This window comes from Rousettus aegyptiacus, unplaced genomic scaffold (genome assembly GCF_014176215.1).
Source record: "Rousettus aegyptiacus isolate mRouAeg1 unplaced genomic scaffold, mRouAeg1.p scaffold_m13_p_6, whole genome shotgun sequence".
Lineage (NCBI taxonomy): Eukaryota > Metazoa > Chordata > Mammalia > Chiroptera > Pteropodidae > Rousettus > Rousettus aegyptiacus.
In genome coordinates this window covers 71813336-71826214 of record NW_023416309.1, presented here as the reverse complement: position 1 = coordinate 71826214, position 12879 = coordinate 71813336, and the positions used below count along the sequence as shown (strand labels likewise).

The 12879-nt window shown below is 42.8% G+C and overlaps 1 protein-coding gene across 1 annotated transcript in view; it reads left to right on the top strand.

Moving 5' to 3' along the window:
• USP43 (ubiquitin specific peptidase 43) overlaps positions 1-11174 on the top strand; it is a 56287-nt gene extending 45113 nt beyond the window's left edge. Inside the window, 2 exon segments of the mRNA XM_016154658.2 lie at positions 9528-10514; positions 10517-11174. Coding sequence (XP_016010144.2) covers positions 9528-10514; positions 10517-10608 — 1079 coding nt within the window. The 3' untranslated portion in view covers positions 10609-11174.
• Positions 11175-12879: the final 1705 nt, after the last annotated feature.

The window sequence follows — 12879 nt, the reverse complement described above, 5'->3', positions numbered from 1 at the left end:
ACAGGCAAGAGTGGAAGAAGGAAGGCCAGTTGGGAGGCTTGTGTGATTGTCCAGGTGAGAGCATGATGGCTTGGACTAGCATGTTAGATAAGAGACAGTCCAATTCTGGATGTACTTGGAGATGGAGCTAACAGAATTTGCTGGTGTGGGGTGTGAGGGAAAGAGTAATCAAGGAGGACTGTTTGCTTAGCATCAAAATGACTAGGTGGTTAGATTAATATTGTAGTTTATGAGATGGGGGAGAAGTGGGTAGGAAACAGGGTCAATTTTGGAGAGAAATCACCAAGAAATTTGTGACATGATAATTTTGAGACTCCTGTAAGACATCCAAATCAAGATGATAACTAAGGAGTGGAGATAAACATTTTGAGAATCATCAGCACACAGGATGGAATTTAAAGTCACTGGGCTGGCTGAGCTCTCCTAGGAAAACTGTAAATATAGAAAAGAATAAAGACAAACTCTGGGACTCTTCAACATCTAGAGGCAGAGCAGAGGCAGAGAGGTCAGCAAAGAAATAGAAGGAGTGGCCAGTGAAATAGGAAGAAACCTGGGTGGATGTGGGTCGCAGATGCAGAAAGGGAAACTCTTTCAAGAAGGAAGTGGCCCACTTTGTCACATAGTGATGAGAGGCTAAGATGATGATAGGTAAGTGATCGTCAGGCTGGAAGGCCATCAGTGACTTGCCAGGAACCTCTGTTATGGGCTGGAGAAAATGGAAGTAGCTGTAATGTGTGCAGAAGACACTGGTGCTGAAGAAGTGTCAGTGGGTACCTGCTGTCAAGGACTGTGATTAAAGGGGCAGTAGCTCAGAGGAATGTGGGCTGGCAGCAGTTTTTGTTTGTTTTTCTTTGCCAAATAGGACATAACAGAGTGTGTTAGCATTCAGGTGACCCAGTCGGAAGGTAGAAAGTGATGATAGTGCAGGAAAGCAAGGCGATAACCACAGAAACAAAGTTCTTCAGTCAGAAGTGTGTGTGTGTGTGTGTGTGTGTGTGTGTGTGTGTGTGTGTGTGTCTTTAGCTCCTGTCCTTCAGTCAGAAAGTGGCATCATATTCTAATTATTTTTAGTTTCCATGTTTTTCATTAGTGTCTGATGCTGATGTAGTTTTTTAAATTAAAAAAATTTAATTGAAGTATAATATATAGATATATAAGATTAGTTTTGCCTGTTTTGGAACTTTGTATGAACAGAGTCATACAGTATGCATTCTTTTTAGTTTGGCTTCTTTTGATCCATATTTGTGAGATTTATATATCGTGTGTAGCAATGTTTCTTTCATTTTATTCCATTTGTCCCAAGAAAGCCAAAACAACTCAGAGACATACAGTCTCTGCATAGAAGTTTAATTGTACGTGGTGGGAGCGAGGGTAGGCGGGGGGATGGGGGGAGAAAGAGGGGGAGGGAGGGAAGGAGACAGAATGAGTTTGTTGTCTGTTGACTGTTGACTATTGTCAATCAGGGATTCGGAAAAGAAATGATGGCGTGGCAGGCTGGCCTAATCTGACCTGCAGAGTTTGCCTTCACCATCAGAGGAAGCACCTTGAGTCACTGTAGATTTAAGGATTTTTGAGTTATTCGTGGATTCTCCAAAAATCCATGCGAGTCTTGGTGTGGGTTGTCTCTGAAATGTCTGCTGGTGCCCTTCTGTGGCATCCCCACCTGGGTGGCTACACCACTTCCCTCATCAAAATTTCCCACGTTATAAGAGTAGATTACATTTTGCTTATTTTATTGTGGTTAGATATTGGGGTTGTTTCCAGTTCACAGTATTACCAGTAGTACTGCTTTTTATTGTATATATGTCTCTGTTTCTGTTGGGTATATAATCCCTGGGCATATACCTGGAGAGTAGAATTGCTAGGCACAGTGTATATGTCTTGCATCAGCTGCTTATTTCTTTATTCTTTAAGTTACCGTCATGTCAAAATAGTCAACACATAACCTGGTGTGTACGGGGCTCTTGCTCCATATTCGTCAGTGAATAAATATATGATGATAGATTCGTAAAGCTGCAAGTGGTTTTAGATTATCACTGAATCCAACCTTCTGGGTTATAATGGTTTATGTATCACAGTTTGGTTAATTATTCCCAATGTTTGTCATTTTGGCTACCAGTATTTCACTGTTAGACAAATGGTAATCGGAGTACCTCTATGTGCATACTGTGTGTGTCTGATTCTCTTAGAATGCGTTTCTGCGTAGGCATACTATTTAATGCATTCTGTTCTGACTCACCCTGCATGGGCATTTCTTTTCCCCTCACATTTTCATGACTGTACTTTTCTGTCTCTAGAACAAAAAAGGCATTCTTTCTTAAGATTCTCCGTCTCCATCAGCAGCAGCCTTTGGGGAGCTCATAAATTCATCCCAGTCTGTCCGGTGCACCTCAGGCCATATCTCAGTTCTCTCAAGGAGAAATATGTTTGACATCCCCATAAAGAGACAACTTCAAAGGATAGCCAAACTTTTCAACATGGTGCTCAGACAGAGGGGAGGCAGAGCTTCAGAAAACTCCCTAGAGAGACAGACAGGGCTAGTGTGGGAAGAGAAATAATATTGAAGAATAACTGTCCTCCGGACCCTGGCAGGCATTTTATTTATCCTATCTAGTGGTCAGAATCTCTGGGAGAGGTGAAATCAACAGCCCTCTTACAAAGGAGAAAGCTGGGCCTTGGAAGTAGCGGGTCACAAGCTCAGCCCCTGGCCAGTGGCAGGGCCACAGACAGACCCCGCGCCCTCTGGCTGCCAGGCTCTTGACTCTGTGGCTCTTAGATGTAAATTCCAAATTTGAATTTATTCTGTTCAGACACTGCAAGAAACCTGTTTCCAAGGGGAGCTTTCTCTATGGGGGTTTGAATAAAAGGGCTATGGATTTTGAAACCCATTTGAGAAGCTCCAAAGTGGTTGAAAATCCGGCTTTGTTATCTTGTGAGTACCGAACCTGGGCAAAACCAAAATCTAGTGTTTAGGTTTTCAGTAGTCATTGGTACGACCTCCTCTCCCTGTGGGTCTGTGGGAGAATTTTTTTACTACCAAGAGTTGAGGGGATGACTGGCGATTAGTCCCCTGGGGGCAGGGATGCTAAATGTCTCGCAGTGCCCAGAGATGGTGCCGTTCAGTGTAGAACTGACCCTCCCAAATGCCAGCAGTCTTCTGTAGAGACACTGATAGCTTGGGAACTTCATCCTTTGAGGAGCTCTGGTTGTGGGACATTGTAATAATGAGGGAATTTTAAACTAAAGAACAGATCCAAGTTTTGTGAGGACTGCACCTTATATTATTGAGGACATGTGTCGGGAGAGGCTGTGCAAGAAAAGATACAGAAACACCTTGCTTTTACAACATTTATGAAAACACGACATTGTGGAAAATTGCTGGGGTCCTTCTCAGAAGCCCCCTGGGAGTAAGGGCCCTGGGACTTAAGCTTCCTCAAGTTTTCAGTAGTGTAGGTGCTCTGATGATAAATTGCTTCTGTGGGTTTTACTGGGCCTCGAAGGTTTTGTTTTCTCTCTTTCAGTGCTTTCCAGCTAGCATGTTATTTCAGTTCTGATTTTCCTTTGATCTAAAGGTTATCTGGGAGTTTCAAGTATTTAAGAATTTTTGGCCACCTTTTTAGTCTTTGATTTTGTGGATTGTGATCCAAGGACGTGGTTTTCAAACATTCCCTTTTTGTGATCAAATAAGTACGTGAATATTATTTTGTAAAAGTTCTATGTATGTATAAAATGACATATATATATGTATATATATATGTGTGTGTGTATGTGTGTGTATGTGTGTGTGTATGTGTGTGTGTGTGTGTGTGTATAGTCTATTTGAGAGATGTGAGCTTTACATCATTACTATTAAATTAGGTGAATTGATTGTTGTATTCAGTGCCCCTATGTCTTTAAATTGACCTTATCTAGGACCGCCTGTACAGCTGTATTTCTAATCAAGTACTCTAGGAACTTTAATAATTTTTGTTTTAGATTGTTAGCTGCCTTGTGAATAGGTATCTGTAAACTGATGACTATTTGATCTTTTTTATACATCGTGTCTTTTCTCATGATAATGTTGTTCCTGCTCAATGCTTTTAATCTTAAATTCTACTTTGTTCAAGATTAATAATTTCACCCCTTCCTTCTTCTTTTTGTTTGCATTTTCCTGGTACCATTTTGCACTTCTCTTTTGCTTTCCGACTCTTCTAGAATTAGTTTTAAGTAGCTTCTGGTAAACAGTATATTGCTTTCTTTTTAAATGTCGACAATTCAGAGCCTGTCTTATATTGGTAAGGTTCAGTCTATTCGTATTTAATGTGACAACTACAAGATTTGATTTCATTTTATTTAAAGCTTTTTCTATTATTTTTTTTCTTTTTCCTTATTTTTCCTTATTGTTCATGCTGCTGTTTGTTCCTTTTTTCTCCCCTTCTTTGCTCAGAAGTTCTGCTGTTCTTTTCTATCTGGCTAATTGTAGTTTTTTTCTTTTCTAACATTTATAATCAAATGCATTTTCCTATTATTATGTATATGTGAGAAGCCAACTATTTCTTGTAAGTCATTTTATTTCCTCACTGCCTTCTCTCTTCTCCCCCAAAACATGAGAACTACATAATGCTTCCATGTCATCCCCCTGCAAATGCGAGCTTTAAATGCTTTCACATGTTCCCTCCGGTTTGTTTTAGGAGCTCCCCCACCTCAATCCCCAACTTTTAGATGTTGCCGAGATGGTTTAATAGTCTTCCAGACTGTAATTAGAATTCCTCTCGCAGCACCGTTCCCACCCCAAACACACTTACTTAACTTGATGTCCTAAGACCATCTGTCCCCGACGTGGATGGACAGTATATCGATTGCGGGGTCCACTGAACACCACTGTCTGTCTTCTTTCCGTCATCCTCTGTCCTGACACCTCAGTTTTGATTCATTAGTGTTTGTTCAAGATTATGCGTGATATGTTCTTTTCAAGTATGAGATATGTCTGTACCTCTTTGCATAGCCACAAATATTTTCTTTCACCTGGGAGCGAACGGCAGCTTGGCCGGTGGGAAGACTCTTGGGTTGCACTTCTTTTCTCTCAGGTGTCTGCAGATGTTTTCCCACGGCCTACCAGGCCTCAGGGGTGCAGGTGAGAAGCCCATTCTTTTTCACGTGAGAGTCACTTGTTCTTTCTGGCTGGACGCTTTTCAGATACTGTCTTTGATCCTGGAGTTCAGAAATTCCACCAGAGTATGCCGAGGTATGTGTTTTGATCATCAACCCTACCAAAAACTCGAAGAAGCCTTTCCTTATACAGATGCAGGCTTTTCTCTAGGGAAATGTCCTTTTCTGTTGAAATCGCTATTATTTGCCTATTGGGTCTCCTAAATCTTCTAGCTTTCTACCTTTTTTTTTTTTTTTTTTGTCATTTTGCTCTCTGGCATTAGACATTGCTTTCACAACTATAGAATTTTTATAAATTTTAAGGTAATTTCAGGCCACTAATTTGAGTCTCCACAGTGCCCTTGGATGCCTCCAATTCATTTACTGAATTTGAAAACCTGAATGTCATATTTTTCAGTTTCCTATTGTTCTGTACTTGAATCTCCTTGAGAGCTTTACTTTTAAGATGTCTATTTCCTCCAGTGGCTCTATTTCATTAAGGGGCTGTTCTGAGGTTGTATATTTTTATCCTTTGATTGCTGGACCCCATTATGTGCTTTATTTTTTTCTGTTACTGCCCAGTAGGGCTCCCCTCCACCCACTCTTGAGTGGCGGTGATTCTTAGAGTGGGGGAAGGTGCAGTGGCCTTGGCTCCTGAGGCAGCCTTTCTTCTTACCAGCCTCAGCCTACTGGCTCACTCTCAGAGCTGAAGAAGTCTCAGCTCATCTGTGTAGCTTCTTCTTACCTTCTCGGGGACCAGGAGAATGTTTGGGGGTCAGGCTTGCCCCAAGTTTCACTCTGCTACAAGAGACAGAAATGTCTCCAAGTATAGATAGGGTCTCAGAAGATGAAGACGCCTGGTGGGGATCCTTTTCCCCCTTGGTTTTGACACGGCGGGCCCTTTCCTGGTTCGCTGACCCACAAAGCCTGCCTGGCCCCAGGGCCTTGGCACTTGCTGCCCCCTCTCCCTGGTTCTCCACATGGCTTCCTCCCTCTCTTCACTCAGGTTTCTCATCACTCACCACTCACTGACCACCCTGTTTTTTTCCCCCTCATTCTTCCTTATAGCTCTTATCATTCCATCCCATGATAATATATAGTTTTGTTCTTTGTCAAATCCCATAATGGACAGGAACTGTATTTTCTCCACGACTATCCCCAGCACTGAAAACTGTCCTTGGCACACAGTATGCTCTTATTAAATATTTACCGAATGCATAAGAGGGTGAAAATCCTTGGAGAGACTGAATGCACTGGACTAGGAAAAGTCTTGCCCTGTTGCACTCATGAACATGAACAATAGACTAATGGTTACCAGAGGGGAATGGGGAGGAGGAAGGAAGACGGGGTAAAGGGGGTCAAATATGTAGTGACAGAAAGAAATCTAACAGCACACATTGTGAGGTCGGATGGATGCTCGATTTCATTCGTTGAGGATAAAAAGTCACATAGGAACAGATGTGACATTTCTCAGTATAGCGTCTGCTGGCTCCAGAGCCACTGTGTGGGTGGAGCTGTGGGTGGGGGCTGTGCCCCCCAGTGGCACAGACACCATCTGTGTGAGGAGGTTTCTTATGGACCTGAGAAGCTCATTATGTATGCTCTGGGGCTTGTATGACCTTCAGGAAGAACTTAACTGTTCGCATCCTCAACGTGACTTAAGACTGCAGGTCCTTTCTGGTTCTCAAGTCAGACTGATGGACATTAGCAAGGCCACAGATTCCCCAGGGGGAGAGACCCACTCTCAGGGGTCTTTGAACACCTAAGCTTCTGGCTCCCAGCATCTCTGTGGGAGGAGCAGCGGAACTTACCCATTCCTACCCCAGAAACAAGATATTTGGTAAACAGTAAGCATTGCATTTCCTATTCCCTCTGTCCTTGTGCCATCTTTTTCTCCATTTATCTAAAGTTCTGGCTCTCTCTCAGATCTTGTTATAGTCCAGTAAATAGAATGAAATAAAATAAAGATAGCAAAAGTGCTTTCCCACTGCCATCTTGAGAAAGGAGCTGCGTGGGCATCTGTGGTTCCCGTGAAATGAAGCTGCAGCAGCGATGTGTGCCTGGCCTCAGGCTCTTTCATACCAGGAAGAACAGGAGGTCGGAGCTTCAGAGCCCCTGCCAAGCCATCTCACCACCTGCCAGGGCTGCAGGCCCTGTTCTCTTGTTTTGAAAGGCTAAAAGTCACAGCTTTGTCCTCTTAATACAAAGCTTCTCTTTCTGCCCTTGTCAGGGCTATGGAAGAGGAAAAAGATTTCACACACATCTCAGACCCCAGAATGTTTTTGTTTTCCTCTGGGGAATGGGAATTTAATGGTGGAGCAGCAGTGTCACTCAAAACTGAGATTACAAAGTACTTTGGGTGCAATCGTGTCTGTTGCTGGCTAATCTAAAGAAGTGCTTTAAAGAAAAAAAATACCAAAAATTATCTGTGAAGAACCTGGAAGGTAAAATCCTCAAGGAACCTCTGTGATGCCGTCAAACTCTTCCTGTCATTAAATGGCATTTTACGCCTTCTGGTCATTTCTGTCTGGGAAACCTGGTTGAGGTGTGTTGCAGTTCCCCCGCCGGCCACCTGGAACCCCTTGTACCTGGTTCCTCTGACCTTGAACTCTCTCTCCTGTGCCCGTGCAAGTCCCTGGTCCCTCTCCATATAGTGTGACTGTGTTGGCTGTGCTACTATTACAGGGGTTTCTGGTGGCAGTGGTCCTTGCTCATTTTTGGAGTTCTCATGCTCCATGATGAGAGTGGACAGCTGTGGGTGACAGGCTTGCGTAGTTGACCTAGGATCTTTCTATAAACGTATGTGACTGCCCCTGTACCATGTGCGTTGTACATTTCAGTTAAAGGTTTCTCGGCGATTGCAGGCATCTTGTAAATCAAGACATCTCAATGGTACAATGACAAATGACTATTTCCTTTTTACTTCTTTTGTGTTAAAATACACACAACAGAGTTTACCATCTTAACCAATTTTAAGTGTTCAGTGGTAAGGAACACATTCACACTGTTGTGCAGCCGTCGCCACCATCCATCCCCATAACGCTGTTCATTTTGTGAACCTGAAACTCTGTAGCTATTGAACACTAACTCCCTCTCCCTTCTCTCCCCGACCCAGGTAGGTGATTAAGCGTTGTGCTTTCTGTCTTTCTGATTTTGACCACTCTACGTACCTCAGAGTGGAATCCTATGATATTTGTCTTTTTGTGACTGGCTATTCAGGGTCCCTTGAGATTCCATATGAATTTTAGGATGGGTTTTTCTATTTCGGCAAAAAAAAAAAAAAACCAAACAAAAAAAAAACTGGGATTTTGATAGGATTGCATTCAATCTACAAATCGCTTCGGGTAATATTAGCATTTTAACAATATTGTCTTCCAGTCTATGAACATGTGATGTGTTTTCATTTATTTATCTTTTTAAATTTCTTTCAGTAATGTTTTATAGTTTTCATTGTACAAGTCTTTCACCTTCTGAGTTAATTCCTAAGTATTTTCTTCTTCTTGATGCTATTATAAATGAAATCGTTTTTGTACCTGAATAAGTATTTCTTAAGAAAAAATACATGGCCTTGGTTTTATGTGTTTCCTTTAGAAACTTGAGATATAGAAAATAATTAAGAGGAAAATCAGTCATAGACAGTACCCCCAGCACTCCCTCCATACCTTGTCATTTTAGTATTTATTTCTCCATACTTGTTTGTATATTTTCACATGTATGTATCATACACATATACACACATCTACACACACATATATATATGCATATATATTTTTGCAAGTTGGGTTATACTATGTTTTTCTAGACTCTATTTCTCGCTTAACAATATATAACAAAAACTTCTTTCCAACTATATACAGATGTTGTGAAACATCCAATGGAGACATATGGCAGCTTTGATAAAATCAAACACACAATTCATTTTTTGTTTTTTTAGCCCAGGGTAGAATATCTGAGATTCTTGCATTTGAAAGGTACAAGTACCTAATTTGATGTGGAAAAGCAAGTTCAATAAAAAGAATTTTGCTGAGCATTCTGTTTCATGGAAGTATTTAAAGCCAAATGAAAATGATGTTAAATCTTAGGACTTAACGCCTCAGGGACTGGGCTTTATCAGGAGTCTGCACTGCCGGGAGTGTAGCTAGCTAGCTACCTTCTCTGACACTGGTTTGCCCTGTGGCCTCAAAGATGTAAATGGATTCAGTGGAGTAGTGAGTGAAAACATGGTGCCTCTGAGGGCAGGAACCACAGTGTCTTGCTCACTACTGCATCCCCAATGGCCAGCACAGTGCCTGATACATCAGAGGTGCTCAATCAGTGTTTGTTAAATGACTGGGGTTGCAGTTACTCTTATTGCAGCTGGAGGGATATTTGGGCACTGATGCTCTTGGTGTCTCTTTCAGGAGGGCTGGAGTCCACGCCTTTGGTACGGGGTGTAAGAGGCCGAAGCATCAGCATGAAGGTGCCCATCCCATCCCAAGCCAAGCAGGGGGCCTTCAAGACCATGCCCCTCCGGTGGTCTTTTGGACACAGGGAGAAGCCACTCGTTGCATCTGTTGAGTTGGTGGAGTACCTGGAGTCCAGACGGAGACCTCGATCCACGAGCCAGTCCATCGTGCCGCTGTTGACAGGCACTGCTGGTGGGGATGAGAAGTCAGTGGTACTGAGGTCAAATGCCACCCTCTCTGCTCAGAGTGAAGATAGTGGGAGAACCAACGAGAAAGTACTGGCTGGAGTGCCCTGCCCTGCGGACCACCCCAGCCAGTGTGCAGTCCCTGGAATCTCAGATGGTCTAAACTCAGCAAGGAAACTCAAGGAAAATGCAAGACAGGATATCAGACTTCCTAAGCAATTTGACCTGCCCCTCACAGTCATGCCCTCAATGGAAAGTGAGAAACGAGCCTGGCCGGAGGGCCTGAGGACCGCGAACTGGAAGGGAAGTGGCCAGGCAGGGAGCAGTAGTAAAGCATCCTCCCCCAAAGAGCCTTCACGTGCTGCAGCATTATCTAGAAACAGTGCAGACACTCGCCGAAATCCCTTAGCCAAGGTCAGAGCTAATACAGAAGGAAGGGACTCTGAGACAGACAGATTCTCACAGGGGACCCTCACCCTTCTGAGGTCTGTGTTTTGGAAGAAGGAGAACAAGAAGAATGACAGGGCTGCTGTGGCCCCCCAGGTGTCTCCAGTCTCCCTGGAGAGTGGCAGGCTGAGCCTGGTCGTGGATGAGCAGGCTCGAGGCTCATCTCCTTCCCTGAGGATTCCAGAGAACCTGGCTAGGGGCCCGGCCAGCCGCCTGGAGGGGGCTGTCCGGTCTGCACCCAGCTCTCTCCACCTCCCTCGAAAGGCCAGCAGGCCCACAAGGTCCAGTGCCTTGAACACATTACAAGGGAGTGTTCTTGGGGAACAGCCTTCTTTTGGCACCTTGCAAAAAGTGAAATACCACACTCTTTCCTTAGGTCGAAAGAAAACATTACCAGAGTCTAGCTTTTGATGGTATGTTCCAGTATTGTGTGAAGCTGGCATTCTCTCGACTCTGCACTGAGCAGCTGTAGACAGCCTGTGCTGAGAATGGGATTTGGGGAAGCGACCTGTGAAAATATATGTATATTTTTTTGTCTCCGGCTCTAGATTTCCAACACCTCATAACCAAATTTACCTTACTGTATTGTTGGCTGCTTTTATACTTACAGAACACTAGAGGGTACTGTTGGGCCAGTATTTACCATTCAGGGCAGAATTGTTTTGTATAAATATTCCAGGACCTGAATCCCTGGACTAAAGAGTGATTGGATATGGGCAAACCTTACAGCATAACTCTGTAGGGAAGCCTCGTTAATACAAATCTCAGTTGCAAATCAAATATTGTTATTGGCTTCTCCTATTTAAAAATTTGTTTTTAAATTTAAATAGTTGACTTAACAGGAAAAGCTTCTTTTTCATGTAATGCTTCTCTGGGATAAAACATTAAATATGCCAAAAAAAAGAAAAAAAAGTGGTAATGACAGTAAAGCAAGACTCTAGGAGAGAGAGATGTTTGAGATTTTAAGAGAACATTTAATATATGTGTGTGTATATATATATATACACACACACATATATATATAAATAATTGCATTAAAGATTTTCAGGGTATTTTTTAAAAGGTAACTATTTTGATACTATGAAAAAAATGAAGTTCTTTTTTTTAAAAAAAATAAGTATAAGGTCTATGTACAATTTTAATAAAAGCCTATTGGTGAAACATGCAAGTGGCTATCTGCATTATTCAAGTTTGGTACATGATCTTGTTCCTGCTGCGTGAACTTGGCTCATTAATGTCTATATGAGACCGTTGTACCTTGAGTTGTTTCTGAAATTTTAAAATTCTTTTAATTAAAATGACTTGCTGTTTTATAAGAAGTAGAAAGCTCTTCAGGTCTTGCTCTCTAAGGTCTCCTTCGTACTTATGGGGACCTGAGAGTCTAAGCCTGTCAACTGTCCTGTTCCTAAGAGCTTCGCATGCTCTTCAGTACCAGTTCTAACAAATATCCTACCACTACTTCCTGGGAAGCTGCTAGCCTGACCCCAGGCCTGGGGCCTGACATTGAGGTTACTGGTAAGTCTGTACCTAAACAGTCCATTTTTAAGAAATATTTCATTTCTGATGGGAACCATTTGCTCAAGATGCCTGACTCCAAAAATTCGGTTTTTCCTCATTCATATTGCATGACTCATTGGTATGTCTCTGCTACTTTTTTTTTTCTTAAAGAGAAAGAATGGGATCCTTTTTTCCCCCCACTGAGAAAGACTGCTTACTTTTGAGCAAGAGTTCTAAGATAGAAAGAACTGAGATAAGAAAGAGGAAGCAGGAAGAAGACCTAGCCACCTGACCCATCCAGAAGGCATGTGTATACCAGTAGAGCCGTGTGTTTGCATTTTAAAAGTCCAGGTTCTCTTCCAGTCCTGACTGATATACTCTCAGGAAGAATGGAAGGTGTAGTTGTCCATACCCTCTTGGGTTATGGGAGTCTAGGAGTCTTCCTGCTTTATCTGGGTCTTTTTCTTCAGTTGACTCTCATTTGTCATATTTAGCTTCCGTGCTCTTCCTAAGCACAACCTCACTTTCTTTGTCCTCTAAGGGGTTGGGTGTAACTTGGATGAGCACCTCCAGGCTTTTCTCCTATAAGGGCTCAACCTTTAGAATACCCTTGGAAATCATGAGCAGGCCGCAAGTGTTAGCAGCGTTTCCATAATGCTCCATGCATTGGAGCATTTGCTGTAGGCTCTGAACTTGGAGGTTTAGAAAGAGGCAATTACACATACACACTGGTGAATATATCTGCCCTCATGGGTCTTCGACAAGGATGCTTGAGGCCCCCTGGTAGTCACTTCCTTTGAGCTGTTTCTCTCTCTAGAGTAACCTGGGAGGGAAGACTGACCCTGGTAGGGTAAGAATTCTGCCAGAATTGGGGTCTGGTTCCAACCTTGGCCATACATCTGAGGCTACAGGCATCTGGTCAAGTGATGCTTACAGAAGAGGCATGGAAGAAATGCCTGGATGCTTTTTTTCCAATTAAAAATATGCCCCTGAGAATTTGTAAATTGAGGAAGATTAAAAGCCATTGAGTCAGACAGGAGTATAGCCAGTGATTGGGCTAGCTCAGCATAGTCAAAAGGACCTCTCAGTTGTCTTCTAAAGGCCCAACTACTCTTCCTGGATCTATCTACCCTTGCTCTTGAGGCATGGTCACTGGTCTGATGATGATAGCTCACTCC